General features: G+C 39.0%; 1 protein-coding gene across 3 annotated transcripts in view; it reads left to right on the top strand.

The window, feature by feature from the left end:
* Prkaa2 (protein kinase AMP-activated catalytic subunit alpha 2) overlaps nucleotides 1-24,894 on the top strand; it is a 59,039-nt gene that overhangs the window by 19,267 nt on the left and 14,878 nt on the right. Inside the window, exons 2-5 of one of the 3 annotated variants that reach the window (XM_042271530.2) lie at nucleotides 5,499-5,557; nucleotides 10,679-10,820; nucleotides 23,042-23,135; nucleotides 23,703-23,847. In XM_042271530.2, coding sequence (XP_042127464.1) covers nucleotides 5,545-5,557; nucleotides 10,679-10,820; nucleotides 23,042-23,135; nucleotides 23,703-23,847 — 394 coding nt within the window. In that variant the 5' untranslated portion in view covers nucleotides 5,499-5,544. The remainder of the gene's footprint in view (nucleotides 1-5,498; nucleotides 5,558-10,678; nucleotides 10,821-23,041; nucleotides 23,136-23,702; nucleotides 23,848-24,894) is intronic. The other 2 variants (XM_006987195.4, XM_076564637.1) reach the window with 2 other exon arrangements.

The following is a 24,894-nucleotide window of genomic DNA, read 5'->3' as shown; positions in this document are numbered from 1 at the left end:
TTTTCGTTAATTGCTCACCTGTTGGTGGGCATCAGGTTGATTCCATATCTTACTCTATTGTGAGTAGTACCTCAGTAACTCAGACCTCCAGCTGTGTTTTTGGTGGGATGATTTAATTTCCTTTGGATGTGTTCTTAGGCTTGGGATAGCTGGATCGTCTTTTAGTTTTTGGTGGAATTACCACTCTTCTTTATAGTAGCTATACTTTATATTTCCAACAAATAGTATAATAGAATTCCTTGCTTAAAAAAAAGATGCCATTCTAACTAGAGTTCAGTTTATGTTTCCCTAGAGGCTGATGATACTGAACATTTTGCACATATTTGTCGCCCATTTGCATTCCTTTTATGAAGTCCCTGTCAAGGTGAGTTGTCCACTTTTAAACTGGACACATGTCATCCCTTATGTACCCTGGATAGTAATTCCTTTGCCAGATGGATAGTTGGCAAATACTCTCTTGATTCTATAGCTTGTCTCTTCATTCTGCCGATTAATTTCTTTGCTGCCTTTTGGTTTGATGATCTTTGTCAGGTTTTAACTTGTTTCTCATGCTTTGCGGACGTATTCATAAACACATGGACTATGCCATCTTCAGAGTTTCAGGTCTTAAATGTAGGCCTTTGGTCCATTTGAGGTTCAGTTTTGTAGTCGGTTAGCAATAGGGTCAAGTTCATTCTGCATGTGGCTGTGCTCTTTCCCCAGAAGCGTTGGAGAAGCTGCCCTTTCTCCTGTGTGCTCTTTGGTGCCTTTGCTGAGACTCCGTAGACTCGAGTGCTGGTCTGTTGTTGCTTTGTTTCTCCGGCATCTGTTTGTCCCCTTGCTCTATGTGTCCATTTTAAGGTCACTACTGTGCTGTTTGCGCTACTGGGTCTGTTTAGCACTTGAGGTGCTTTCAGTTTTCTCCCTATTTCTATGACGAATGTTAAATCTTGGTGGGTTTGTATTGAGTCACAAGAGTCGTGACTCACTGGGATAGCATGGGCATCTAAATATTGTTAAAACTTCTAGTCCTGAACACAGAAATCATCCCGTTTTTGTGTCTTCTCAATATCTTTTGCCAAAGTTTTATAAATTTTCATTGTAAAGTTCTTTCACTTTTTTGGTGAAATTTGTCCCAGTGTATAGATTTTTATAGCTATTGTGAATGTGAATGTGACTGCTTTCTTTCTCAGCACGCTCATCGGTGTGTAACAGTGCTACTGACTTCTGTATGTTCATTTGGTAACATGCATTATTGAGTTGATCAGTTCTTATAGTGTTGTGGTGGAGCCTTTAGTTTTTTTTTTAATTTATAGGATTATATCTGTAAACAGTTACCTGCCTTCCTCTTCTATTGTTTACCTTTTCTTTCTGTCTCATGTCTAATCTAGCTCCAAATCTGCTACTACTGAATTGAATGAGAGTGTTGAGAGCAGACACCTCATCTTGTTCTAGATCCTAGAGGAAATGCTTGCAGCTGTATGTTGGCTATGTTTTTTTTTAATCATATATAACATTTATTATATTGAGGTATGTCCTTCAGTACCTAATTTGTTCATTTTTTAAATCATGAAAGGATGTTGAAGTTTATTAAATGCTTTTTCTACATCTTTTGAAATGATCATATCATCCTCCTAACCCTTATCAAAACTTTAATACACTTATCAAAACTTTAATACATTTATGAACTTACTCACTATGTTCATGTCTATTTGTGCATGCATGTAGATACATACAGTGGTGTATGACACTGTACATATATCAGGGGTCAAAGGACAACCGCAGGAGTGTGTTCTTTTATTCCACAGTAGAGCTTTGGGATCAAGCTCAGATAGGCTTGGTGGCAAGTGCCCTTACCCGATGAACTGTCTCTTCATGTATTGATTTGAAATGATCGAGCTGTTCTTGGATCCTTGAAAAGAACTCATAAATCCATCACTGATTTTGGTATCAGGGTAATGCTGGACTCATACACTGAATTTAGACGGTTTTCTTCCCCTTTGGATTCTTTCGAATGGTTTGGGAAGTGTTAGTCCTTTATTAAAGGTTCAGTAAAATTAAATAGTGAAGCTACCTAGTCATGTGTTTTTCTTTTTTCTTATTTTTAACTACTGATTCAATATTGTTATTTTTTATTGGCTTATTTTGTCTCTTTTTAATATTCTTACAGTTTAATTTTGGCAGATCATGTGTGTTCAGGAATTGACCTCTTTATCAAGCGAGATTTTCCAGTTTGTTGGTATATACGTTGTTTGTATTAGCTCTGTAGTATTGATTATAAGGTTTTCTTTTCACCTCTGATTTTATTTTAGTCTTTCCTTTGTGTGTGTGTGTGTGTGTGTGTGTGTGTAACTGAAGATGTATTGATTTCATTTATCTTTTCATAAAACCAATGTTATATATTTGTTAGTGTTTTTTTTTTAATAATAGTTTGGAAAATTAAAAAAATTCAAAAACCAAACCCCCATTTTGTTTACCCTTTGAGTCTGTTTTTCTGTTTTGTATATTTCTGCTCTGACTTTTATTCTTTCTCTTTCTCATTTTGTGTTTTTCTTGCTTTTCTAAGTCCTTGAAATGCCTTACAAGGCTGTTTACTTTAAATCTTTTTTACTTTATATGAGCACTTACTGCTATAAAATTTTTAGTACTACCTTAGCTGTCAGAAATATGTGGGTTTTTTGTTTGTTTTTGTGTGTATTTCTTTTTTAATTATTAACATTTGTTTTATGGTTCCAAGACTACTGTTTGGAATCACTATGGTTTTCTGGAGTACATTTGCTTCCATTTATTAAGCTTTCAGTGATAGTTTTGAGTTAAAGTGCGATACTATGGCACTACTATAACATTTCAGCTGCAGAGTTTTTTATGTCTTACTCATTTATGCTTATGATATTCCTACTGTGTTAAACTTCATAGTATATTACTTTTAAAGTGATCTTTAAAAGACCCTTTAAAGATTCATTTCATTTTTAATCGTGTGTGTGTGTGTGTGTGTGTGTGTGTGTGTGTGTGTGTGTGTGTGTCTGTCTGTCTGTCTGTCTGTCTGTCTGTCTCTGTCTCTCTGTCTCTGTCTGTCTAGGTATGTGCATGTGAGTGCTAGTACCCATAAAGGCCAGAAGAGAGTGTCAGATCCTCCAACTTGGAATTGCAGTTGTGTGAATTGTGTGTGGCCTGATGTCATGTCCTGGGAACCAAAGTCAGGTCCTCTGGGAGCAGTGCCTACTTTTGTTAACTGTTGAGCCAGCTCACTAGTTGCCTTCGGAAGGCTTATTTAGGATGCATTCTATGTACTTAAATGCACGTTCACTCTTCAGTGGTACCATGTCCTTCATAAACAGGTTTTTTTTTTGTTGTTCTTTTTTTTTTTTTCTCTTCGAGACATGGTTTCTCTGTGTAGCTTTGGTGCCTGTCCTGGATCTCGCTCTGTAGACCAGGCTGGCCTTGAACTCAGAGATCCACCTGGCTCTGCCTCCCGAATGCTGGGATTAAAGGCATGCACCATCACTGTCCGGCTCATAAACAGTTTTAAAATTGATTTTATCAGATGTTTTCTCTCAGTTGCTAATGATACATGTTGCTAGAGTTTTCCGCCTTGCCCACAGTCAGGACAAATCTTTGTCACCCGCCAGTCCCACAGCCGCTCAGACCCAACCAAGTAAACACAGAGACTTATATTGCTTAAAAACTGTATGGCCGTGGCAGGCTTCTTGCTAACTGTGCTTATAGCTTAAATTAGTCCATTTCCATAAATCTATACCTTGCCACGTGGCTGGTGGCTTACCAGCATTTTCACATGCTGCTTGTCAAGGTGGGTGGCTCCTGGCAGTGACTCCTGCCTTCCTGTTCTTTTATTTCTCCTCTCTGTTAGTCCCGCCTATCCTTCCTGCCTAGCCACGACCAATCAGGTTTTATTTATTGATCAATCAGAACAACTTGACATACAGACCATCCCCCAGCACAGCCAAGTGCAGACCATCTCAGACACCTGCACTCAGGCCCATGGTCCTAATCATCCTCTATGCGGACCTGCTGGGTAACGCCACAAAGAACCCAAGAAGGGCTCCCACAGGACATACAGAACATCCCACAGCAGATACATTTCTCAGAAAATGTATTTTAGGGACATAGTCATTTGCTGTTCAAAAAAATTTCCAAAGTACCTTTTTTTTTTGTTTCTTTTTGTTTTTTGTTTTTTGTTTTTTGTTTTTTTGTTTTTGAGACAGGGTTTCTCTGTGTAGCTTTGCGCCTTTCCTGGAACTCACTTGGTAGCCCAGGCTGGCCTCGAACTCACAAAGATCCACCTGCCTCTGCCTCCCGAGTGCTGGGATTAAAGGCGTGCACCACCACCGCCCGGCTAGCCAAAGTACCTTCTTAATAAGGACTTCCAGAATTAAATTTAAAGAAGAATCTTTTTTCCTAATGTATTACTTTTGATTTTAAAAAAATCAGACTTACTTGTGTAGGGTCTATACAAATGAATAAATAATTGTAATAAACCCATCAGATTGTATTGGGAATATACAGTGTATTTTTTCACAAAGAGCTTTGTTTGAGGGATGAGGTGATGGCTTAATAAAAGACTGCCATACAAGCATGGGGACTTGAGTTTTATCCTTAGCAACTATTTTTTTTTTAAATCAGTTGTTGTAGCACCTATAGTCCCTGCTCTGGGGAGATGGAGACAGAAGATCTTCAGGGCTTGATAACAGCCACTCTGACTACTATAGGGTCAGTGAAAGATTCTGTCTTTGTTAGATATAATATTTAAAATCATATCTTAAAATTAAATAAGGAAGTTATGGTATGAATTCATGTGGAATTCCAAACTATAATTTATTAAATTGTACAGAGTATGTGCTTGAGATTAAAAAAAAATTCTGATTTAATCTGGTACTGATAATTGAAAATTAGAAAAATTACAATATTGTCTTTATATAAAACAGTTGCATATTTATACCTTCTTAATCCAGCTGAGTAAAGTTTTGTACTTTGTGCATTATGAAAACAGTTTGAGAACTGGAAAGCATTCAGAAAATGGCAGACTAAATTGTCAGGAGATGGGGAAAGGCTTAAAAGGTTTATATCCTCCAGGATAGGATGATCCTTGGGGGATATAATTAAAAAGATCTGAAGAGTTGGGAGGAGAATTAGGCCTGATTTAGTGAAACCTTTTGCTTAGTGTAGGGTTTATCTTATTTATGGCAATCCTGACGAATGGCTGAGCTTCCCATTTGAATCCTCGATGATGTAGTTGAGAGTGCTGATTCATGAAATATGTTGCCTGTTTTTCCGTCTCTGCCACTCATTACTTACTGGTTGGGTGACATAAACAAATTGATAGCCATTCTGTGCCCATTTCCAGCCCCTGCGTCCTTAGGAAAAGACTGTGAGGCACCTGACTTGACTCTCTCCTGTCTAATATGGAACAATGACCAAGGATCAAGTAAATGTGAAGTAGTGAATAACCCATGGGGCTATATTTAAGGAATGGAGTTACTTAGAAAAATGTTTTTTTTCAGTCTAGGCCAGTGTAGTGAATATGGAGGCCAGGAGAACCTTTGCAGAATGGATGACTCAGGTACTTGAATTTCTTTTTCTTTTTTTTCTTTTTATTTTTTAAAATTAATTAATTTATTTTTTAAAATTTTATAATTTAATTTTACATATCAGTCACAGATTCCCCTGTCCTCCCTCCTCCCCCCCTCCCCACAATCCATCCCCCCCATTCCCACCTCCTCCAAGGCAAGGACTCCCTTGGGGATTCAGCTCAGCCTGGAGGACTAGGTACTTGAATTTCTAATAAGTAATTCCTAATTCTGTTTTCTGGAACAGTGCAAAGTCATTTCCAGTCCTCCTTCGGTGTGATACTCTTCACCTTGTAAAGCACAGAGCTGTAAGTCAGATGTGATGCTGCAGGCCTCTCAGACTTGCAGTAACCAAGACACGGGTTGGAGGACAGGCCCTCAGAAAAGAACAGAGGGCTGGGCATGGGAGAGGCAGGTGGATTGCTGTAAGTTTGAGGCCAGCCTGGTCTGCACACATAGTGAGTTTCAGGCTAATCAGAGCTACAGAGTGAGACTGTCAACAATCCCCACCCCCGCCCCAGCCCAAAACAAACAGATAGGAAACAGAAATCATAAAAGGCATAATTCAGGTATAGTTTGGGTGATTGTGGATTTCCCTCCCCAGTGCTTCTTGGTTTTAGAAAGTATTTTGTGAATTTGGCTAGAATTTAAGAAACCAGAAGGGACTATTAATGGATATTCCAGCAAAACTGAATATTTGAAGTTAATTTTTGTGTGTATATGAATGTGCATATAAGATGTGTGTTCATGCCATAGCATGCATGTGGAGGTCAGAAGAGCCCCTGAAAGGAATTTTAAAGTGTTCTGATTAATAGTATTTAAATTCAGTGGTGGCAGAAATCTGCAGAAAATAAAAATACAGCTGTTGTTCAACTTGTTAAAAGGGCCTATTCTTTTCAACTTGATAAAAGGGTCTACCCTCTTCAACTGAATAAAAGGTCCTACCTCTCTTCAACTTGTTGGTCAGTGGGGTCCCATAGACTCCCCCAAACAGTGCAGGCTATTGTGATTGCTCTTGGTTGCCCACCAGGAATTAGAAGAGTATTGAGTGTTGAAGTCAGTCACCACATACTTGAGTCATGAGAGAAATCAAGCTGGTACTGACCTGAAAGCGTCATCTGAATTGGCTAGCTTTCGTATTGCCAGAAGGTGCCATGCAGGTTACTGAGAGAGAAGAGCCATCAATATCTTGTCCATCTGTGAACCCTGGGAGCTACATTAATGACAATCCTGGCAAGATATGCCCACCGGTGTATAGTGGCATGCATGTTATGAAAGTAACCATCAAGTGTCAGGTTGAATTTAAGGCCTGACCCACAAGATAGAACTCATACCTGGTATTGTTAACTGGGCCCAAAACACATTGCAGGGTAGGCCATAGGCTCTAAAGGAGAATCTAATACTATTATGTTGCTAAATTGACATAATATCAAACTGCCCTCTAAATACTTGCCATTATACCCATAGATTATTGTAGCTCTCAGCTCTCATCAAAGAAGCTTCTTTTTGCTGTAGATGACAGTTAATACAAAAACCCAAAACCAGTCACAATACAGAGAATAAGAAACTGGAGTGCTTTAAGTCTAAATGGGACATTCATATCATACTTCCTCCTCCCAAGACTCAAAGAACATCATGCACAGAAAGGTAAAAACTAGAGGTTATGGAGGACTACTGCCAAACAGTGTTTTCCAGACACGACAGGGCTGCTGAACTTCAAAACTCACAGTAGCTGTGTCTGTGTGGGTAAGATCCACACAGAGTCAGTGTAGCAAAAACTCAGCATGAATGGGGAAGCAGTCCACAAAGTGCCACTCATAGCTGAGGAACTATTGACTGCTCGGGAAGGTCAGTCAGTTTTCTTCAGGGATGCAGATCCTGGTAGCTGGCCCTTGCTTCACGGAAATGGTTCTACCCTCACATACTGGCAGCACCAAAGGAACTACAGAGTTAAACAAACAAACAAAAGCAGTATATGAATTAAAGATGGAGAAATGTGGGTTAGGGTGGGTTTGCTCAAAACCCTTTGCATATGTTGTTGAGGTGGATCAGTAGTTAACAGTGCAGACCACTCTTGTAGAGAACCTCAGTTCCGTTCCTAGCACCACATCAGGCGGCTCACAACTGCCGAACTTCAACATTGTATACTTGTATGAAAGTCTCAAAAAAAAAAAAAAAAAAAAGAGGGACTTAAACAAGATGGTAGTATGTAACTCTCCTGTAAAATTCTGGCAGATGGTTCAAACTGTCATCATGTCTGTTAGCCTTCTCTTCCTGTTGCTCCTGGATACATGACTGACCTTGGGCTCAGACCAGAGGCTTTAAGTTCCAGACTTTGAGATGGAGAAGCTGCTGAGACATGGCTACACCCAGACACAGGTGTAGCTTGCTGTCTCTCCTTTTGCTAGTCATGCGTGTGGGTGTAATTTGGGGTTTGTGCCTGGGATATAAAGGACAGTAGATATTGCTTGGCAGCTAGCAGTGCAATAAAACCACTCGATCCCAAGTGGACTGCCAGTGTGATTAGTACAGTGCTTTATCATAGTGGGCTCTCGTTACAAAGTTGTTAGTGGGTGAGTGTTCTTACTGTACCAGAAAGCAGATGTGATCTGAATATTTGCTTTTGTAAAATGGTGCTATGGCAAGTTTGTCCATCCTGTTTTCAACTACCCTTTACAAACAAGGCATATTAAATACCACATAAAATTTATTTCAGCTATTTTATGGCTGTAGTTGTTCCCCGTTGATTCTATGAAGCCTAATACAAATCTCTCTTTATGTGTGTATGATCAACAAGCCATTGCTCATAAAAGATGCCTAGCAAATGTTTTGGATTTATTAAACTTTAAATTGATTAAATGATTGGAAATAAAACTTTGATGAATGCAAACATTTGATTTCCATAAAGGAAAGTTTATGTCTGCTACATACATTAAAGATATTTTTTTGGTCTTGTTTGTGTATTTGTTAAAAAATTTCTAGCACTTTCACTTGGCTTCCAGGGGAAAGTATGACAGATTATTTATATGTAAATTATTATAGTTAAGCACCGAGTCACTGAAGGAATTATTAGGGAAAAGGCTAGTGTAATTCATCAAAAGGGGGGACTTCTCAATGCATTTGATTACTTTAACTTCAGACTTTTACTTAATTTATTATCTGTTTACATAACCATTTCTAGGGAAAATGCCATTTCGTTTTCAGTATTTCATGTGGGAAATTTTCTTAATGTATAAAGATAAGCGAGTCAGTTTTTCCTCAGGTAGAGGCAAAGCAGTCGTATTCTCTTCTGAGTCAGTTCCCTCATGCTTTTGTTTGCAGATTAACCCTGTGATGATAGTAAAACAAAGACCCATCTGCTTGGCCAATAGACTTCATGTTGGATACTTTGCATCACGTGACCAAAATATCTGGGAACAACATGTAGGGAGGAATTATTTATTTTGGCTCCTGGTTTCAGAGGTGCCAGCCCACTATGACTAGAAGGGCAAGTTAGAACAGAGTAGTTAATATTTTATCAACCAGAAAGGAAAAACAGAGACCAGAGCGACTTGCAGCCTTAAAGACCCGTCCCCATGACTCACTCCTCTGAGAGGCACACCTCTTACCCCATCTTTCACCTGTATTGTGGTAGTATAAATCTATCAAGGTATTTATCCATTGATTAGGTCAGTGTCTTCTGTTTTAATTATCTTTGGAATGCCTTCACAGACATACCCAGAGCTGTACTTTACTAACCTCTCAAATATTTATTCAGTCAGCTTGTTGGACTAACCATCAGAGAGTCAATGGCCTTCTTTGACTTGGGAAAGTTACCTGTTTTCTCATTAGACAGTACTTTTAGTTACTCTGTGGAGAAAGAGAAACTGAATCTTGTCCCATTGTAGTGATAAGGGATGGCAGTCTTTACTTTCCTTGAGGCCATAGTGGATTTGAAGACAAAGTCATACTTGTTGGGCCATGTGGGCGAGTGTTTGGGTGTTATCAAATTTCCAGGATATGTGATACACTACTCAGGCCATTTCATTGGATAGTCCATGAAAATCGAAGTTTTCCTTAAGTCCTGGAAGCATTGTGGAATGCTAGTAAACTGATGTTGCTTGAACATTATTTTTACTAATTAGTTTGTTTTATATGGGAATTTTTAAACTTTTTAAAAAGTGTTTAAAATGGTTATGAAGTTATAAAAATAAAATAATGTCCCCTAACAAGAAATGCAGTTCATAAATTAATCCATTTTATATTTGCATCACTTTATCACAAATACATAGATAGTATTGTTGAATTATGTGGTTAAAATTTTAGTTCTGAAGTAAGATACCCCTGGGTAACATGTGGTGCCTCCACTTAGCATGTAACTTTAGTTAGACAAACTATTTAGCTTTTCTGTGAATTAGGTTGTATTTATCCCTGGAGAATAGTAATACTTCATAGATTAAGTGTGGATGAGAGATCTGTGAGATGACTCAAGCGTTTACCATGGACGTAGGTTAGAAACCTGCAGATATCAATCCTTAAAGGGCCAGTAGAGAACAGAGGAGAGACCACCTAAGAGAGAGTGGTGCTAACCAACGGGGAATGAGTGTGCTCCCTTAGCAAACCACTAAAACTGCCCCACTCAAGAGATTAGCATGGCCCTGAACCAAAGGGAGTAATGGATGGTATGTGAAGTAGAGAGATTGGCATAGCTTGAATTTTGAACAGTAATTAAATTGCTTTACATTTATTACAGAAACTATTTATTCTTCTGTAATAAATACGATGATGTTAAATAAAAGATGAGAAATAAGGAAAAATATACTGAATTCTATTCTGTCTAAAGATGTTCTATAATATTTTTATGAAGGATTACAGAATTTAGCAATGCTTTCTAGTAAGATTGAAGTAACATTTCTTTGCTTTACTGAAGATGCTGAGATGACTAAAGCATGGCTTCTGTGTTGAAGGCATTCTTTTTTAAGGGGAAGAGGCAGAGGCAAAAGAAGAGCACTTGAGGCCCGTGTATCCTGTGATGCTGAAATAGGTCCATGAGTAAACAAACTTCGGGCACATTCGGAAAATGCACGATAATTCTGTTCTTACGACAGCCGCATTTCTCTTTCTCTTTTCTTTAGTTGGAGAACACCAGTTGACAGGCCATAAAGTGGCAGTTAAGATCTTAAATAGACAGAAGATTCGCAGTTTAGATGTTGTTGGAAAAATAAAACGAGAGATTCAAAATCTTAAACTCTTTCGTCATCCTCATATTATCAAACTGTAAGTATTTTTGTGTTTGAAAATATAAAAGAAATGTCCTAAAATAGTTACAACAAAATGTTATAAATATCTTGGTTAACTTTAGAAACGCCAGTTTTCATGCTCACCCTCAGTGTTAATTCATTTTCCCCCTGTCAGTTCCTCAGCGCACACACTCGGTTTAGAGTTAAAGCCAGTCCTTCAGAATGGGTAGGGTTCAGTGGTGCGCAGAGCCTTGGGAGTTGGGCCATTAGTACTCCTCAGAAAATCACTTGGGCATTTGCTGTTCTGAGGTTGGTTCTTTTGTTTTGCTTTGTTTCTTCTGTTTTTAATTTAAAAAAGTAATGTCAGACCAGGTGTGGTAGCACATTACTATGATCTCACTTGGAGGGGCATGAGTTTGAGGTCAGCCTGGGCTGTATAGTAAAATTGGCTCATAAATAAATAAATAAATAAATAGGTTTGTAAAATTGAAAGATACTTTAATTTAATTAGATATGTAGAAAATCTAGACATTAAGTTTTGTAGCAAATAATGTAGCATTCTAGAAACAGAAAATTATCTTTACTTTAAAGCTTGATTACAGTTTTTATGAAATAAATGTTAATTTTACTCAAGGAGTACTTGATAGTAGGCAGGAACTGTGCTGAGCATTCTACATTTATAATTCCATATTATTGTTATGGCAAGTCTATAAGGTAGGCTTACTTTATAGATAAGAAGACAGCATTACTAACAGGGACAAACAACTAGAAAAGTAAATTTGTGGATCCATGGTTTTACCCAGTTAAATTTATATATTGTTACTCAGGTATGTAAAACAATAACTAGATATAAACCCAATATGGTACTTTGTAAAGCCAAATTATTTAGTGAATTTAGTAGTAGAAATAGAGCGTCAGTCTATATCTTAATTCAAATAAGATTGCTGCATAAGAAAGTCTATTTAAGAATAGTGTAAAGATATTAGTATCTTTTAGATTTTGTTTGCTAATGTTTTGAGAGCAGAATAAATTTATATTTAACCTAAAATTAGTTAGCAATCTTTTTGTTGTTTGTTTTTTTGTTTTTTGAAACAGGATTTCTCTGTGTAACCAGAGATGTCCTGGAACACTCTCTGTAGACCAGGCTGGCTCCAAACTCAGACATCCACTTGCCTCTGCCTCCCAAGTGCAGAGATTAAAGGTGTGATCCACCACTGCCCAGCTAGTAAGCAATCTTTTTTTTTTTTTTTTTTTTTTTTTTTTTTGGTTTTTCGAGACAGGGTTTCTCTGTGTAGCTTTGTGCCTTTCCTGGGACTCACTTGGTAGACCAGGCTGGCCTCGAATTCACAGAGGTCCGCCTGGCTCTGCCTCCCGAGTGCTGGGATTAAAGGCGTGCGCCACCACCGCCTGGCATAAGCAATCTTTTTAAAAATTATTATACTGTTTAAGAATTTTATACATGCATATGTGTTTTGATCAAATCTACCTTATTCTTTCCCCTACAGTCCCCCTTTCCCACTTTCCACTTACAACTTCAAAGCTCTTTTTTAAACCCTCAGTTCGCAATCTTTGAATGTCAGTTTTAACAGGAGCAACTTGCTAATCCTATGGAGTTCTATTGTTTATTTGATTGGAGGATAATGGTCCTCCAAATGTGTATCCTCACCTCGAGAACCTGTGAATGGTGTCAGTTATATTGCAAAAACAAAGTAAGGTTACAGGTCCATCTTATACTAAGAGAGGGAGAGAGAGGTCGTTCTGGACAGCTTGAGAGTCCATGTGTACACAGTGGTTCTCCGAAGTAGCAGACAAGGATAGAAGGATGAGTTAAAAAGAGTTCTGAGCAAAGTTATCATGGGCAGATGTGAGCAGAACTCTACTGGCTGCTGGAGGCTTAAAAGATGGAGGAAGGAAGCCGGCCAGTGGTGGCGCACACCTTTAATCCCAGCACTCAGGAGGCAGAGCCAGGTGGACCTCTGTGAGTTCGAGGCCAGCGTGGTCTACAGAGCGAGTTCCAGGACAGGCACCAAAGCTACACAGAGAAACCCTGTCTCAAAAAACCAAAAGAAAAACAAAATATGGAGGAAGGGGCTGTTAGACAACACAGGACAGCCTCTAAAAGCCAAAAATTCAAAGAAGTGGACTTTGCTCCTCGAGTCTCCATAAGACATCTTAATTCTTGTCAAGCTTCCAATCCACAGAACTGTAAGCTGGTGTATGCGCATTGTTTTCAGCCTCGTAAGTATGGAGGCAATGGAGACCAATGCTACTTAGTTTTTGTCAACTGGACACAAGCTAGAGTTACCTGGGAAGAAGGAGCCTCAATTAAGGAATGCCCTTGTCAGTGTGGCCTATAGTATGTCTGTGGGGCATTTTCTTGATTAATGACTGGTATTCAAGGGTCTAGCCCACTGTGGGCAGTGCCAACCCTGGGAAGACAGTCCTGGGTTGTATGGAAAAGCAAGCTGAACAAGTCAGAGAGAGTGATCCCATAAGCATCGTTCTCTACTGTCTTTACTTGAGCTCCTGCGTCCAGGGACTACTGTGAGTCCCTTCAGTTCCTTCTCTCCATGATGGACTCTAGTCTGTAAGATGAAATAACCCTTTTCTCCCCATACTACTCTTGGCCAGTGTTGGATCACAGTAACAGAAAAGCAAGCTAGAACAAATAGCTGTTTTTGATTTGTTTTCCCTCCAAGCAGGAAAGCCCTGGCTCTCCGGGAAATCACTATTGTAGACCAAGCTGGCCTCAAACTTGCAGAGATCTTCCTGTCTCTGACTCCCAAGTGTTAGAATTAAAGACAGGTGCTATCATGCCCAGCTTGTGAATTCCTAAAATCTCATTTGGAATAATTCCTAAAATGAGTGGTTGATACAATTATTACAGGCTTTGAAATATTTATTTTTAATTGTTGCACTTTTTGTCAATTAACTATTGCAAATTAAAATATTTGGTGATGGAGCCCACACAGTGCCATCTTGCCATCATCAAAAATGTGCCACTGACTGTTTCTGACTAATACTTGATTTGGTGTGCCACTGAGTGACACAATTGCCCTGAGACTTTCAGTTTTATAGTATGCTTTAATGCTATATGATACTTACTTCAGGTTCATTTCATCATAAACATAGAATCATGTGGCAGTATTTGATTTGAAGACTATGTCCAGTATCAGGTGTTAGATAACCCTAGAGTGTGCATATAAAAGTTTTGGAAGATTAGTGTAAAATATAACCTATCAAGGATAATGCACCTCTCCTCCCATTCATTTTCTAACTTTTGAATGCTGTGCTTCATAGTGTCATGTAAGAAGTAACGGTTGGCATTGGTGGAATGCCTAGTTTGTGATGAGCATTGGCACAAAAGCAGGCATTGGCCTCCTATGAGCCGATTCTCCTAAAGTTGATTCCGAGTAGTTCTCAGTTAACTGAAACAGTTCATATATATATATATATATATATATATATATATATATATAGACAGTCTTGCTGTATAACCTAGGCTGCCTAGAACTGCTGTGTAACCCAGGCTGACCTTACAATCAAACTCACAATCCTGTGTAACCTAAGCAAACTCACGATCCTGTGTTCGCTTCCTAATGCCAAGGCTCTAGGCCTGTGGGGACGCTGGCCCTCCTCCCGTCTGACCTGACTCTGTGTTTGTAATGGCGTCAGTGGTGTGTAAGCTAAGTCTCTGTTTTTTTGCTGCTGCTTGGTAGCTGTTGTGTATGAGACGAGAAACCTGAAATGGCCAGACCTAAAGCTTCGACCTCACTCACTGATGCTAACCCTGAAAGCTGCCCTTGGGAAAGAAATGTGACCTAGTTTGTTCTGCTCTTGAGACATAGATTGCATTCGCCACTGTTCTAGTTTAATTTCTGTTGCTGTGATAAAACATCCTGGCAGAAAGCAGTTTAGGGGAGAACAGGGTTTACCCCATGTATAATTCCAGGTTGCAGTCTATTATTGAGGGGAAGTCAACTCAGGAACCCAGTAGCTAGTCACACATGTCCACAGCCGAGAGTCATGGAAGCACCCCGCTGCCTGCCGCCTGCCTGTATTCAGCTAGCCTTTCACCCTTCAGAGTTCAGGGCCCAGCCCATAAACTGGTGCCATCCCCGCAGGCTGAGGCTTCCTACACCAGCTAACAATATGACTACCCAGTCCCCAACAGACACGGTCCAGTCTGATCAGGAGAATTTCTCAAGTGGGTTTTCCTCCTCAGTGACTCTAGGTTGTAGCAATTTGATGATTAAAACTACCAGCACAGTAAACACCTGGAGCTTAAGTCTTGTTTCTGACATAATTTATCAGTGTTGTCTTGTTCTTATTTCTGTAATTTATTAACATTTCTTGCCTCATTCTGGTTTAGTTAGTTATTGTTACCTTGTTCTAAAGTAGCTACAGAACAGCCTTGGACTTCACCAGCAAGTAATTAGTAAAGATGAACCCACTGCTTAAACCTTTGATTTTTCAGCCATGAGCTTACGTCATTCATTCACATCCTCTTTAATTGTAAATCGGAACTTTAAAAAAAAAGAAAAACACTCGGGCCGGGCAGTGGTGGCGGTGCACACCTTTAATTCTAGCACTCAGGAGGCAGAGCCAGTCAGATCTCTGTGAGTTCAAGGCCAGCCTGGTCTACAGAGTGAGATCCAGGACAGCCAAGACTACACAGAGAAACCCTGTCTCAAAAAAACCAAAACCAAAAACCAAAACAAACAAAAAACCCACTCATGTTTTCTTCCTACCGAGAGGCTTATTGACAGCCTCTAATAATGCTAGTGTCACACACACACACACACACACACACACACACACACACAGACACACACACACACAGACACACACACACACAGACACACACAGACACACACACACACACACACACACACACACACACACACACACACACACACACACGAGCGCACGTGCTCTCACGCACAGGCATGGGGAGCAGTGGGCAGTGGGAAGTAGGCAGTAAACCCATAATAGTTAACTATGTCATATGCAGTAAAGATGTAAGGAACCTGGAGGAGGAATATTATATACAATAACTAGTAATACAAAGGATGTGAAGTGGAACACTCCAGCAATCAAAGAAACAGAATGATCTAGAACAATGGTTCTCAACCTGTGGGTCGCGACCCCTTTAGGAGTCACATATCAGATATTTGCATTTTGATTCATAACAGTAGCAAAATTACAGTTATGAAGTAGTAATGAAAACAATTTTACGGTTGGGGATCACCAAAAGATGAGGAACTGTATTAAAGGGGTACATTAGGAAGGGTGAGAACCACTGATTTCTAGGGGTTTGGAGTGATAAAATCAGAGACATAAAGGGGAGCCAGACTATACAAGACATTATCAAATACTGTTAAGGACTTTAACTTCCACTCTTGAGTGAGGTGAAAAGCCACTGAAGTATGTTGACCAGAGCTGAGATGTCATCTGACTTAACATATAGACTGTATTTGGGCAAGTACTGAAGTAAGGAAAAAAGTTAGGAGTCAATTGCAGTAATCTGGGTGAGAGGTGATGGTGGTATGGGATACAACATCATGTGGTAGATGTTGAGTAGTATGCCTGTTCTGTCAATGCTTTCAATGTGGAGTTAACATTTACTGAGAGAAAACAGATTATGAAAGAAGAATAACTCTAAGTACTTGATATGGACAAATAAAAGAATATTGTTGCCATTGACTAAATGAGAAAGGTTACATGAAGAAAGCCCAGGTTTGAGATGGGGTATTGGGAGTATCAAACCTTTGACTTTGGTTTTATGAAGCTGAAAGGAAGCATCCTAGTAAAGATGTTTTTGAATAGCTGAGTCTGGAATTCAGGGGAAAGTTATGGATAGATAGTGTTATATAGATAGATAGTTAGGATTTCTATTACTGTGAAGAGAAACCATGACCACGGCAACTCTTATAAAGAAAACATTTAACTGGGGCTGGCTTACAGTTCAGAGGTTTAATCCATTATTGTCATGGCAGGAAACATGGTGGCATGCAGGCAGACGTGGTGCTAGAGAGGTAGCTGAGAGTTCTATATCTGGATCCACAGGCAGCAGGCAGAAAAATGAGACACTCCCTGGCTTGAGCATCTGAGAACTCAAAGCCTGCCCCCAGTGACACACTTCTGACAAGGTCGTACCTACTCCAACAAGGCCACACTTCCTGCCACTCCCTATGAGCCTATGGGGGCCGTTTTTATTCTAACCACCACAGATAGCATACCCTAAGACTGGATAAGAATATCAAGAACCCGCATATAGATGAACTAGTCCAAGGACTGAGCTCCAGGACACTAACTCTGTCTGGACATAAGCAGGAATCTGAAAAGGGGAATGAAATGAATAGTCAGTGAAGGTGGAGGACAGAAGATCTATTATCCTAAAACAAAACAAGTGAAATATTCACAAACAAAACTGTGTCCTTACCTTGTTATGCCAGGAGCCTAGATGTCAACATTTTTGTGTCTTATCATTTGTCAAAATGATTGAATAGCAATAAGTTCACAAGATACAGCCCTTTCAGTATAGCAGTTTGCCAGATAGCCCTATCTGTTTTGGTAATCTGGTTGAAGCTAATAAGTTTTTTTCCTTTTTTTTTTTTCTAGACAAGGTTTCTCTGTTTATCCCTGGCTGTCTTGGAACTTGCTCTTTAGACCAGGCTTGTCTAGAACCCACAGAGATTCTCCTGCCTCTGCTTTCCAAATGCTGGGATTAAAGGTGTGGGCCACCACCTCTGGCTGTTCTTTTATTCTAATCTTAATCATCCATATTTACTCTCACATCATATTAGTACACAGTAAATTCTAAGCCTCTCTTTCTCACACACACACACACACACACACACACACACACACACACACACACACACACACGTATTTACAGAATGAACAAGTTAAGGAGGCTACTATAGAGTTCTGAAGTTTCAAAATTGTACTAATAGAAATGTAAATTGAGTCTGTGTTAATAAGACAAAGGAACCCAAACCAGCTGCCCAGATGGAGTTGTTGCTGAGGCCATAGGAGAGTTAGGGTTGAAATCTAAGATTTCATCAGTATACCTAGACTGAGGCAAGAACAGCAAATCCAGGTCCAAATGGACCACCAGGTAGATCAGTGACTAAGAGCAATTGAGTGTGCCTCATCCACATCAGCAGGCCAGGTTGAGCTGAAGTGCCAGGGACATTCATCCTTGATATGCATGTTGGGTGTCAGATGACACGCTTTTGGACTTAAGGCATCGCAATGCTAGCGAGGCACCTCCCTCTCTATGGAATCCAGGTGAGGGAGTCATACACTTGGGTCTGGTGTGTCGCCCAAGTTCTTCCTCTTCGTTCTCCTTTTTTTTTTTTAGGAGTTGTTTTATTTGTGTGTGTGTGTGTGTGTGTACATGTGATTGTAGGTGCTCTTAAAGTACAGAAGAGGGTTGGATTTCCTGCAGCTGGAGGAAACAAGCAGTTATGAGCTTGTTTATGTGGTGCTGGGAACTGAGCTCAGGCCCATTGAGCAGTATATGCCCTTAACTTCTGAGCCATCTCTCCAGCTCCCAAAAATACTTTTTTTATACAGTATGGAGTAACTTAGGATATAGATATAGCTTGATCTCAACAGATTATCAGCTGTTCTTACTGCTAATATTGGGTAAGGTAAAAACTGAGAATTGACTTATGAGATTTAGCAAAGTGGAAGTTACTGGTTGTTAAATCTTTTTCTTTCTTTCTTTTTCTTTTTTCTTTTTCTTTCTTTCTTTTTTTTTTTTGGAGACAGAGTTTCTCTGAGTAGTTTTGGTGCCTTTCCTGGATCTTACTCTGTAGACCAGGCTGGCCTTGAACTCACAGAGATCTGCCTGGCTCTGCCTCCTGAGTGCTGGGATTAAAGGCATGCGCCACCACCGCCCGGCCATTAAATCTTATATGAGAATGTTAAAGGCAAAAATCTGATATGAAGAAAGACATGTGATGAAGAGAAACAATAGCTGTAGACAATAGGAGGAAAAGAGAGGAGCAGTCACTAGACGGGAATGTACAGTCTAAAGGGGGTGTTTTTAAAGATGGGTAATGTTATAGGTGTTTGTGTACCACAATACAGAATGATTAAATCAAGAAGGAACTATAGATGCAGGAGAAAGTGGGACTATTTGTAGGAGCCAAGTTCCTTAGCAGGTATGGGGACAGAATTCAGTACATAATTGGGGGAGTTAATCTTAGAAAATCTATGACCATGGAGATGTTGACTGTGTGCAGTGGGAGGAAAGATAATTAGAAATATAGAAGTCTAGGAACCTAGAGGCTATCTGTTAGACAGATATCATAAATAGATGGTATCTATACCCTAAGTATAAACAATAGCAGTGAGGAAAATGATGGTTTAGAATGAGAGAGAGTTAGCAAGGAGATCACTGTGTGGTATTGTGTTACAATAGTGTATGCTACAGGTTTTTGTTTGGTTTCCTTTGCTTGTTTGTTTTGAGGCAGGGTCTACTATGTATCCTAAGATGGCCTTGAACTTGTTAGGTAGCGATCTTGAACTTATGATTCTAAGGAAGATTGAACTGAAAATTTCCTTGCACCACAGTTTATTGCTAGGATGTTTAAATATTCAACACTTAAGATTTATTGAAAGGGCTGGAGAGATGGCACAGTTGTTAAGAGTACTGGCTGCTCTTCCAGAGGTCCTGGGTTCAATTCTCAGCAACTACATGTTGGCTCATAACTGTCTGGTAACTGTAGTGCTGTGGACTCTGATGCCCTCTGCTGGTGTGCAGATATACATGCAGACAAAATGTTCACATACATAAAAAAGATGTAATTTAATACTCAATTAATGAATTGATGAATCTACCCTCTAAGCAGCAATGACTACTTGTATTTCAGAAAGTGAGTCATTGTTTCTGTGGCAGGAGGCTCACAGTATGAGGTAGTCTTTAAGGTAAACAAATGAGATGGAAATCTGATCAGTTCTCCAACTTTTTTGTTTTTGTTTTTTTGAGACAGGGTTTCTCTGTGTAGTGTTGGTGCCTGTCCTGGATATCTCTCTGTAAACCAGGCTGGCCTTGAACTCAGAGATCCACCTGGCTCTGCCTTCTGAGTGCTGGGATTAAAGACATGTGCCACCACCGCCTGGCTTAGTTCTCCAACTCTTAACAGTCAGGAGATGTGGGCAAAATTAAAGGTATCCTCTTGAGGGCAAACCAACTGATTTCCTTTGGAAAAAGCAAGCAAACTATGACCCAATCAAATAAACACACAGAGACTTATACTGCTTACAAACTGTATGGCTGCATCAGGCTTCTTGTTATCTAGTTCTTATATCTTAAATTAACCCATATCTATTAGTCTATAAGTTGCCATGTGGCCCGTGGCTTACTGGTAACTTACATCTCACTTTTCATGGCAGCAGCTGGTGATGTCTCCCTGACTCAGCCTTCCACTTCCCAGAATTCTCCTTTCTCCTTGTCCTGCCTATAGTTCCTGCCTGGCTACTGGCCAATCAGTGTTTTATTTATTAACCAATCAGAGTAACACATTTAACATACAGAACATCTCACAGCACTTCCCCTTTTATTTTTTTCAAAAAGCAAGATTTTAACTTTCACATAGTAAAATTACAGATAACAAAACAATTATCAAGCAAGAATTACAGTTACACTATCTAGTCTATTTATACAGACAGATCAACCAATTGAAATGTATGGATAGTATTTGGATCTAATTCTTAAAAAAAGGAAATTTATTGTGATTTGGTGGTCAAAAATATATGCTTTATAAAGTTAGCAATCAGGACATATTTATCCTATTTTCTAGATTATTATGGAAATAATTGATTTTTTTATGTCCATGCATAAATAGGAACAACACTACCAACCCAATAAAAATTTCCAAACGATGTAAGCACTTCTTGGAGAAGAAATGTGTATATTTTGCAAGTCCTAGATACTGTATAATTCACAAGCTTTCTAGTTGTGTTAGCATCACAAATTATCTTTAGAAAACAACTGGCACCTGAAATTGAGCATTCACATGTACTGTAACTTGGCAATTTAACTAACTCACCAGAGTTTATCAAGAGAAAAATCTTATGTACAAAATGTTCAAGTAGCACATAGTAGAATTGTAGAAATAAGCTCAGTACTCTTCTGTGGTAGAGAGATGAATAAATAGGCTTTGGCAAGAGAAGGATAAATAAATAAATAAATAAATATAGTGGACTATTATATAGCAGCCATATAGCTATAAAACACAGCAATATTGACTGGTTCTCAAAGAAGTTCCCCAATATCACAGAATATATACCATTTAAAATCTAAACCTTTAAGATAGATGGATGAATATGAACCGCTGTTAAATAGAAGTATATAATCATGTATGTCTATATTTTGACATATCAAAATAAAACTAAAAAGGCTGTACAGGGCTTTGGGCCAGTGGCTTTCTCAGTGGAGGTCAGCTCTCTGTACGGTCACGTGGGAGGGATTGGCAAGGCCCTGCCGTACTCTCTGGGTGATGGTTTTTGTATTGCTTATTGGAATATTATTAAAAACAGCAATCAACTAAAGAAAAGACCACTCATAGACTAAAGAAAATGAGTGTCAACAGTCCAGGATAATGATTACTACATTTTAATACAACTGAGTTAAAATTAAAGAAAAATCTTACTCTGTTATACTTGTCAATATGAATAATATTTTAAAATCTTAATAGGTATGACCGTCAAACAGGGATGTGCAGATGTGTATTAATGTTGATTTTTGGGTCACTTCAGAAAGATTTTTTTTTTCTTGAGTCATGTGTTACTTTGTGTGTTTATTGATTAAAAATGCATGTAACTTTACTAGCTGGACATTGCTTAGAGATTGTCTGGATAATTGCTTTTTCCCTTAATTAAAAATGCTTCTGAAAAATTTCCTAAAGTACGTTATTTTTCATTTCCGTTACATTAAAAGAATACTGTTATGTGTGAATGATTAGTCATCATTATATTCCTTGTAATATTTCCATGTAATTTTTAGAAGTTACCTTTTAATAATCCAGGAATTTGCCTTTTCTACCAACTCCCTAATGTGAAGCTGTTTTCCTAGGACTCTTGTTTTTTCAAAAATTGTTTTTCTTTGTTAATTGAAATTTTATTGGTTGAAATTTTGTGCGCCCCCCCCTTAACTTTCAGATTATTTTGGTATTGAGCCAAGCATTTTTTAAAAAGGTAATTTATACATTAATTTAAATAGTTTGTTGTAAGTACTTAGCCAGATGCAAATTCATTAATCAAATTATCATTATGAAACATGTAATTACAAACTGAGAGATGTATGTTGTAAAGCCAAGGTAAATATGTCTGTGCAAGCAAATTGCCCCTTTTACACTTGGAAGGTGGCCTTTGGTGTGTAATAGCATATGCTATGGAGTTAGAGGCTTCACGATTTAATTCAACCCAGAAGTATCCTATGAAGTCTTGTGGTATATTCCAAAGGATCAGCAGCTAAGATTATTTGAGTTTCATCATCTCATTCCTGCCTCATCCAGAATGGATAAGTACAAGTGTTATTGGTAACAATAACACAGATCAGAAAAATGAGTTGATAGCAGTAGGTGTTTCCACCTACTCTCTTCAGTTTGATCACTTGGATGCCTGTCAAAATAGCCTTTATCAAACTGTTTCTTTTAGAGTTCCTAAATAAAATGACCTTTTCACAGTTCATGTGAAATAGTCTCACTTTATTTCTGTTACAGTCATTTGCTTTACATGAAATGGGATACCCTGTTATTTGTGTCTTTGAAGACTAAAGATTACCATTAGAAGTATTTTTCCAGGCCAGATATGGTGGTATTCACTTGTTATTCCAGAATGTGGGAACCGAGGTGGGAAGATTATGAGTTTGAGTAAACCTGGATTCTATATGATGAGCATCTATCTCAAGGAGAAAAAAAAAAAACTAAGAAAAATATTTCTACAGACAATTTTTCATGTGTTTAATTTACACATGATGTGTTTTCTTAGTATAGTTTATAATGACTTCAAAGATAACAGAAATCTGAAGGGGAGTCTATGAGTCTCAGGACGTAGGGTACGTTTGTAGTGTTCTTCCCTGCTATGGTGCTGGCATTAGCTTGCTGACATTGTAAATCTGTTGCCATCCTAGAGTATTATACACTATTGGAATATGAAATTGTAGCAAGAATAGTGGAAGAGGTTGATCAGTGTGGAAACACCACTTTGTATTAACCCCCTTTCTTATTTGTGTAACAGTTACCAGGTGATCAGCACTCCAACAGACTTTTTTATGGTCATGGAATATGTGTCTGGAGGTGAATTATTTGACTACATCTGTAAACATGGGCGGGTGAGTGACATACCATCTAGTATTCAACTCCCACCCCCAAGCTAAGAGAGTGGAAAGCATGGGAAGTAGCTAACTCAAAAATATTTTCAGTGCTTCCAGTTATTTCTGTAATAATGTCAACTACACATGCAGGACATATTTTCTTTCCTGAGAATCATGCCTTTTGAGACACAGATTTGGAAACTATATTCCACTTGATCGCCAAAAGATTCTTATGCTTTTTACAGTCTGTTCTGTGTAAACTCATGTTGAAGCTTCAATTATTTTCTTTTCTTAGCATTTTCATATAAGTTCTATTTTAGTTGGTTTTATTGATTCCTCAAAACATTGTGTATATCCAATATTAGTTGAAACTTAAACATCATTGCCATTTAGCAAAGCAAAACCTATCGAATAATATTTTGAGCTTTGATAAAGTTTTGGCTGGTTTGCTTTGTCTGACTTGTTGAATTTTTAATTAGGCAGTTCTAAATTAGCCTGCTTAGTTGTATGTAGGCTGGTTATGAAACTAAAGTGCATAATAGATGTCCTAGATAGTCTTGATGCGGTTTATTTTCTGCCTGCTAGGTTGAAGAGGTGGAAGCTCGGCGCCTCTTTCAGCAGATTCTGTCTGCCGTGGATTACTGTCACAGGCATATGGTTGTCCACCGGGACCTGAAACCAGAGAATGTGCTGCTGGACGCTCAGATGAACGCGAAGATAGCTGACTTTGGTATGCTAGCCGTGTTTGCTCAGAGCTGGGTAGTACCTTGAAAATGGACTGGTAACTACTCCTAGAGAGCCACGAACTTCCATTCACCACACACATCCTATAACATGAAAAGGGATTAATTACAGTCTCCAAACTGGCTTATTCTGTTTATTTAAATCCACACCAAAAAGGCCGAAGTTTCTAGAACATGTTAGAAAGCCACGTCAAGACAGATCCAGCCAATATTCCTTTCCTCCTAAGGAAATGATACTTGTTTTGTTTTGGGGGGGTTTTGTTTTTTGTTTTCTTGGTGGGGGGCTAGGGTGAGAAAGGAGTCCTAAATTCCTTTGAAGATTTTGATGATGCAGTGGATGCTTTCCCTGATTTACATAAACAAGGGTGTGAAAAGTTGTACTTGTACCTAAAACTTTGTGCTCCTTCTGAACTGATCATGGAAAGGCCTATAAGTCTTAGGGCAATATCTAATTATGAGAGAACGGACATGGTCCTGGGTCAAAGACAAGGTGGTAAAATGTACATTTTTAGACTCTGTACACTAAACAGACCCAGAAAGGCTTCCACAGTGGATATTTGAGGAGAAGATTATGAGGTGAGCCTTAGAAGAGAGGTACGGGAGGTCCAAAGTCAGTGTTGCATGCTTCAGGTTTTTGTGGTTTGTTTGGTACCTGTCTTTAAACTGGCTTCACTGTTGCCGTCTGAACTCTTCTAGTGAGTGGTTCAGCGAAGAGTTTGGTTCAGTGGATTACTTCTACTATGTTGACTCGGAGCTCTCTAGATTATAAATCTTTCCCAGGAAGTTGGAGCAGGCAGCCCTCCTGACTGCTTGAGCTGAGTCCCACCTGAGCGGCAGGGAGACCCTGTTTCCAGGGAAACAGCCTCCTCATCAGCTGGAGCTGCTCTGCTAATTACAGTTAAAACCAAATGTAGCCCTGGCTGTCCTGGAACTCCCTGTGTAGACCAGGCCGACCTGGAACTCGCCGAGATCCCCCTGCCTCTGCCTCCTGAGTGCTGGGATTAAAGATGTAATGCCCAATTACAACCTTTTAA

The sequence above is a fragment of the Peromyscus maniculatus genome, chromosome 2 (genome assembly GCF_049852395.1).
Source record: "Peromyscus maniculatus bairdii isolate BWxNUB_F1_BW_parent chromosome 2, HU_Pman_BW_mat_3.1, whole genome shotgun sequence".
NCBI lineage: Eukaryota > Metazoa > Chordata > Mammalia > Rodentia > Cricetidae > Peromyscus > Peromyscus maniculatus.
Note: the sequence above shows the minus strand (reverse complement) of the source record. Positions and strands in the feature narration are given on the sequence as shown.